Raw genomic sequence first — 6,090 nt, 5'->3', positions numbered from 1 at the left:
AGTGGATTTTGACAGTTGGCTTTTAGGCCGCAATCATATGTTTGTCGAGAAATGCATGTTTTCCATCAAAATAGAAATTCTTAACCCATATTATTGGCTCGAATCAAAACTCGTCGAAATGTCAATTGACGATAGGTTCATTCGGAGTGTTCATTTGTGTTTACATTTTTCTAGCGTTGCCAATTTTATTTTGTGTCCACCACCCAATGTGGCTACGCCACATCGCTTTTGTGCGTGCTGTCCGACTAAACTAGAGATAGCCCCTATGTTTGAGTAAGCCGGGCAAATGAGTTGATCACAGGTTCGCTTGCTTCCGACGGCGGGTCGGTGGCCACCTCGCCCGGCGGATTCTCAGCGGCTTTGCGCCGCTTCGGTTTCTAGGCCTCGGTTATGCGGCTAATCCGCATCGAAATGGTACCCCTTAAACCTTCTAACTAGAATCGGTTGTGTAACCGCAGCCGGAATACGAATTAGAACCAGCCAGCATTCCGGCTGAGCTTAACTGGGAAGTTTAGTAAAATTTAATCTGGAAATTAAAATTTTCTGGCAACGCTCCAGCACCCCGAACGATTTCACCACCTGGGCGCCAGGTTGACGATATGAAATGAACTTTGTTTACTTTCGACAAGTTTTGATTCGAGCCAACAACCAGCGATGCCACATGTTTTTGTGCAATGTCTCTAGAAGAATAATTAAAATGTCTGTAAAAGTCTGTAGATGGTTGTGTAAATCCTATTTACACTAGGTTATTACTTTAAAAGTAACTTGAAATTAGTAAACTATTGTGAAGGAATCATTTGTATTCGGATCAAATTATTCTAGTTGTTAAACACTGTTGCTCTTTTAAAAGTCTGTAGATTTCTGATTACGTCTGTAGGAGACCATCAAAAGTCTGTAAAATACAGACATGTCTGTAAATCTGACATCGCTACCAACAACATCCAGCCTAGCTTCATTCGGAGTGTTCATTTGTGTTTACATTTTGATAGCGTTGCCAATTTTATTTTGTTTCCACCACCCGAATAGAAATGTAACAAAACCATCATTTTCACTGTGACAGTACAGTAATTTTACAATAATTTATAGTAAGTTTTAGTGTTATGCTACAATACAAAAACAATAAACTTTAACGTTTTTACAGTAAATTTCAATGTAAAATAGGCTTTAACAGTGAACAAGGGGAGTGGTTAAAAAGTGTTAAAATCTAAAAAATCAATTTTTCTCCACGCATTTTTTCTCGAAAACATTAAAGTTTAATGTGAATGCACTGTATCAGTTTTTTGCTGAACAGTGAAATTTATTGTAACATGAAATTTTATTGTAAATCTACTGTGAGAATTTGGCTTCGAACAATGTTGAAACAGTAATAACTATAATATTTATTGTTTTATAATTGTTTGTAGGGTAAATGCTATTGTGAAATTCTATCCGGGCACCCAATGTGGCTACACTCGCTTCTGCGAGTGCTGTCCGACTTCGCTACCGCTCAGTCAGATTTAAACTGGGAATAACCCCTATGTTTGAATAAGCCGGGCAAACGTGTGGATCACAGGTTCGTCTGCTTTCGACGGTGGGAATCCAGTAAAGTTCAACCGTAAATGAGCCGGAATTCTAGCTGGTTCTAATTCGTTTCCCAGCACCAGTGACACAACCGATTCTAACTAGAATCGGTTGTGTCACTGGAGACGGATTACGAAGCCGGAAGAACCAGCCAGCATTCCGGCTGAGCTTAACTGGGAAGTTTCCTTAAATTTAATCTGGACAATACAAATTTTCTGGCAACGCTCCAACACCCCGTTGAATTCTAACAATTTCACCACCTGGGCGCCAGTTTGACGATATGAAATGAACTTTGTTCACTTTCGACAAGTTTTGATTCGAGCCAACAACATCCAGCCACTTTTTGCATACGTGCAGTTTTCATGAAACTGAGTTACTAGCCACTCATTTTTGAGTTATTTCAAACGACCGTGCAGGCTCATTTTTCCGATTTGTCCCGAACTTATGTCAATTGACAGTAGTAGTTTATTTGTAAATAAAAGTGTTATTTTTTATTATTAGTATTATATTGTTATATTGCTTAGCACAGTTGCATACTCCGGTTTTACTAGTTCTCGCACAACTGAAATGTTAATCAGGAGATTGCACTCATCCATTCAATCATTTGGAAAAATAGTGCCAAGCAATCTAAAGGGAAAGAAAAAAAGCTCCCAAGAATGGCTTACTCGTCAGCTGAACGATCCCTATGTAGAACGAGCCAAAATAATGAATTACAGGTTCGTTCAGAAACACGACTGGATGATCAGTTGGTTAATAAACATATTTCGTTACAGATGCCGTAGTGCCTTTAAATTATTAGAAATAGATCAGAAGTATTCTCTCATAAAACCAGGTTTCACTGTTGTCGATTGCGGCGCAGCCCCAGGATCATGGTCGCAAGTGGCTGTGAAACACTCGAATGCTGATGGAAGTAAACAAGGGATGCCAAAGGGAATGGTTATCGGGATTGATCTGTTACAGATATATCCCATTGAGGTACACACAAAAAAGCTAAATTACTCTTTGAAGCATAACTATGTTTGATTCTCGACAGCATGCCACACTATTTGGAAACATGGATTTCACGAAACCTGAGAATCAAGATAAAATTCGTGCTCAGCTGGGGGAACGACGCATCGATTGCATACTCTCGGATATGGCGCCGAATGCAACAGGAGTACGCTACCTGGATCAAGAAAATATCATAACCCTGTGCTACTCGGTGCTCCGGTTTGCAATTCTTATGTCGTCGCCGAATGCGTCGCTATTGATGAAGGTTTGGGACAACGCTGAGGTATCTGTACTGGAGAAAAACATCCAAAAGTACTACACGCATGTCAAACGAATAAAGCCAAGTGCCAGTCGGAGCGATTCAGCTGAGAATTTTCTGCTGGCCCGGGGTTTTGTGGGTATTGAACGGTAGTACGAATTAGGTGAGAATCTCCTATTAGCCGTTTGAGTCAATAGAATAGTCCACAATGCTACTACGGCAGCTACATTTATCCGAAAATCTCCTTTTATGACACACCCTACATACCGTAGCAATGATATTCGATGTTCGCATTTTTTTCGCCACAGTGACAAACAATAGTTGGTTGTTGGACAAGGTACTCGTTCAATGTTGAGCAGCGCTTGAATCGGAACACGAATGTGTATTGAAAAGTTTGAATAAATAGTATCACCTGGGGCCCTATTCTCACAGTCACGTCACTTAATGGCTAGAAGGAATTTTCCCTCTAGTCACTAAGTGATGTGACTGTGAGGATAGGTCTGAAAATCAGTTGAAGGGTTCGATTTACTGTCCAATAAACACAGCTGGTTTTATACAAAAGTTAATCGTTGGTTACCCTAATAATTATACCGTATACGGAAAATAATGTACAAAACACCGGGTTCAGTTGTATTGGTAGAGGTATGGTGATCAGTAACATACGTAACGGTCAACACATTTTAAGTTAACCTATACATATGACCTGGGTTGTTTATCACACACAACCGAACATTTTCTAATGCATTTAGTAGATGTGTATAGTGTACACCTAGGAACAGTTTAGCAGAAATTTATTGCTCGTTCAGACGTCTAAATAGTAAGGTCAGTGTCATATCTCGGTTAGTAGTGCATGGAAAACAAAATCCCCTTCGAACTACTTCCACCGTGATTTCGGCATTACGGGATATCCCGTGGTCTTCGTATTCCACCGTATTAAAGTGTATTAGTTCATATTGCAGGTAACAAAGGATAAGCTGACCACGTGTATATTTGCTGACAGGTGCAGAATTGTTCAACAATGGATCAGACCAAACTAAAGGAACTCGGAATTAAACTGTTTGAAATCAATGCATTCAAATTTGGCGATTTTAAGATGAAAGTCGGAATCAATTCACCGGTTTATTTCGACCTTCGGGTTATTGTCAGCTATCCGGATGTGATGGTAGGACGCTATTAGCGATATAAAAAAATCAACTATGTAATTTGATTGTTTCCCTAGAACACCCTTTCCGAGTTGCTAACCGAGTTTATCAAACTAATTGAGGTCGATACGGGTGCCCATCTGTGCGGTGTACCGTACACAGCCCTCCCCATTGCGACACTCATTTCGATCAAGGCCAATAAACCCATGCTGATTCGGCGTAAAGAAGTTAAAACGTATGGCACCAAAAAGATGATCGAGGGGAAGTTTAACGCTGGCGACAAGTGTCTAATTATCGAGGACGTGGTGACCTCTGGTTCCAGTATTTTGGATACAGTGAATGATTTACGAGCGGAGGGTAAGTTTGCTTTATTGGTTCTTCCAGAGCACCAATTAAGGTTGTTATCATTGCGCTTATTCCGAGCTATCCTGTGCTATTATATTTTTTTGCTTGAATTTTATTGCGAATTTTTCACCTATTTTGTTATAACCCATAGTAACTACAATATAGCACTACTTACTTTAGTTTAACATTTATTGTAATAGTTTTGATTTATGTTTCAACTCATGTGACTGGTTAAATTGCTAAAGACGATTGAAATCCAATGGACAATATTGATGGTTATCGTCTGTCAAGAGGATTGACAATCATTGTTGATGGTTTATTAATAATGCGCTTAATTGCTTTTGATAGGACTATATTCATTGCACATTGTATGATGGCACGTGCGAGTTTCACACATTTCATTTGGCACCTGCTGAACTATTTTTCGCACGTGTTAAATATGACCAATAGGGTAATTTATGCATACATACAATAAGAATCGTTTAGCTGATCTGCTTTGTGTTGAACTGTACTGTGTTCTGCACTGTTCTATCAAATTCAATTAACTACTTCAATTTTCCAATCACGCAGGTCTCGCGGTGACCGATGCCATCGTGGTGGTGGACCGCGAACAGGGCGGAGCCCGTAATACCGAGGAAGACGGAGTCAAAATGCACTCGCTATTCACCCTGTCCTATCTGTTGAACGTTCTGCGAGAAGCCGGTCTTATTGAAGAAAGCACGGTGCAGTCGGTTGCCAAATACATAAAAGGGGCTCAGATTCGGAGCGACGGATCGTTCGTGGAGAACGGTGGCAAAGTGATTAACGAGCTGAGCCGTGTGGGTATGACTTTCGAGGCACGTGCTGATTTGGCCAAATGTTCGCTCAGTAAAGAATTGATGAAACTGATTTCAATTAAGAAGAGTACACTGTGCCTGGCGGCCGATCTCACCAGCTCGGAGGAAATTCTGAAGTTGGTAGAGAAAGTCGGACCTTATATTTGCCTTCTAAAGACCCACGTGGACATAGTGGAAGATTTTAACGACAACTTTGTGAAATCTCTTCAATCACTAGCCAAGAAGCACAATTTTATTATAATGGAAGATCGTAAGTTCGCTGACATCGGTAATACAGTAGCGCTTCAGTATGCCAGCGGACTGTACAAAATTTCAAGTTGGGCTGACCTTGTCACAGTTCATGCCATTCCCGGGCAGGGTATTTTAAAGGGTCTGAAAGCAGCGCTGAATGACCCTACACAACAGAGAGGTGTCTTTCTTTTAGCAGAAATGAGCTCTCAGGGCAGTTTGGCTACATCGCAATACAGCGCTGCTACGATGAAAATGGCAACGGAAACTGACGTTGATTTTGTGGCCGGTATTGTTTGTCAAAGTGCGGATCTGGTAACTTTCCCGGGACTATTGCAATTGACGCCGGGCGTCAAAATTGAGGAGGGGGTTGATGGACTAGGGCAAAAGTACGATAGTCCCGAGCACGTGGTCAAGGAAAAAGGAGCGGATGTCTGCGTTGTTGGAAGAGGTATCCTGAACGCAAAGAATCAGGCTGACACGGCCAAACTGTACAGAGATAGACTCTGGGCGGCCTACTGCGAGCGGGTTGGGATTAGTGAGTGACGTAGTCCTCATCCTATCGCCCATCTGATAGTAAGTATTACCTTAGGTGAATCTGATTGAGTCAACTAGCTATCTGACTGTTGAAAAGACTCTATATTTTGAAAATCATTCCTGGTTTAGGTTGTAGAAATTGTAATCAATGAACGGCATTGAAAATATATCTTTCTATTATATAAGACCATAA

At 40.9% G+C, this 6,090-nt stretch overlaps 2 protein-coding genes across 3 annotated transcripts; both read left to right on the top strand.

Moving 5' to 3' along the window:
• Positions 1-2,042: 2,042 nt before the first annotated feature.
• LOC131681399 (rRNA methyltransferase 2, mitochondrial) lies at positions 2,043-3,023 on the top strand. The gene is made up of 3 exons (XM_058962159.1): positions 2,043-2,276; positions 2,334-2,535; positions 2,594-3,023. The coding sequence occupies exons 1-3, from the start codon at positions 2,128-2,130 to the stop codon at positions 2,960-2,962; spliced, it is 720 nt and encodes a 239-aa protein (XP_058818142.1). The 5' UTR covers positions 2,043-2,127; the 3' UTR covers positions 2,963-3,023.
• A 537-nt stretch (positions 3,024-3,560) lies between these two features.
• On the top strand, positions 3,561-6,090 carry LOC131684129 (uridine 5'-monophosphate synthase). 2 transcript variants are annotated; one of them, XM_058966706.1, is made up of 4 exons: positions 3,561-3,631; positions 3,769-3,971; positions 4,029-4,308; positions 4,867-6,090. In XM_058966706.1, exons 2-4 carry the CDS (start codon positions 3,828-3,830, stop codon positions 5,904-5,906), a joined length of 1,464 nt encoding a protein of 487 aa, XP_058822689.1. In that variant the 5' UTR covers positions 3,561-3,631; positions 3,769-3,827; the 3' UTR covers positions 5,907-6,090. The 2 variants fall into 2 exon arrangements, with proteins under 2 accessions (XP_058822689.1, XP_058822690.1); XM_058966707.1 differs by having other exon boundaries at positions 3,618-3,749; positions 3,810-3,971.

This window comes from Topomyia yanbarensis, chromosome 2 (genome assembly GCF_030247195.1).
Source record: "Topomyia yanbarensis strain Yona2022 chromosome 2, ASM3024719v1, whole genome shotgun sequence".
Classification (NCBI taxonomy): Eukaryota; Metazoa; Arthropoda; class Insecta; order Diptera; family Culicidae; genus Topomyia; species Topomyia yanbarensis.
This window is presented reverse-complemented; position numbering and strand designations above follow the sequence as displayed.

What these genes read in the sequence shown, in the direction of transcription:
- LOC131681399 (XM_058962159.1), top strand. Translation starts at nt 2,128, where the DNA reads ATGTTAATCAGGAGATTGCACTCATCCATTCAATCATTTGGAAAAATA. An exon ending in GCCAAAATAATGAATTACAG is followed by an intron (nt 2,277 to 2,333) that starts GTTCGTTCAGAA and finishes ATTTCGTTACAG; the next exon opens with ATGCCGTAGTGCCTTTAAAT. An exon ending in TACAGATATATCCCATTGAG is followed by an intron (nt 2,536 to 2,593) that starts GTACACACAAAA and finishes GATTCTCGACAG; the next exon opens with CATGCCACACTATTTGGAAA.
- LOC131684129 (XM_058966706.1), top strand. Translation starts at nt 3,828, where the DNA reads ATGGATCAGACCAAACTAAAGGAACTCGGAATTAAACTGTTTGAAATC. An exon ending in TCAGCTATCCGGATGTGATG is followed by an intron (nt 3,972 to 4,028) that starts GTAGGACGCTAT and finishes TTGTTTCCCTAG; the next exon opens with AACACCCTTTCCGAGTTGCT. An exon ending in GAATGATTTACGAGCGGAGG is followed by an intron (nt 4,309 to 4,866) that starts GTAAGTTTGCTT and finishes CCAATCACGCAG; the next exon opens with GTCTCGCGGTGACCGATGCC.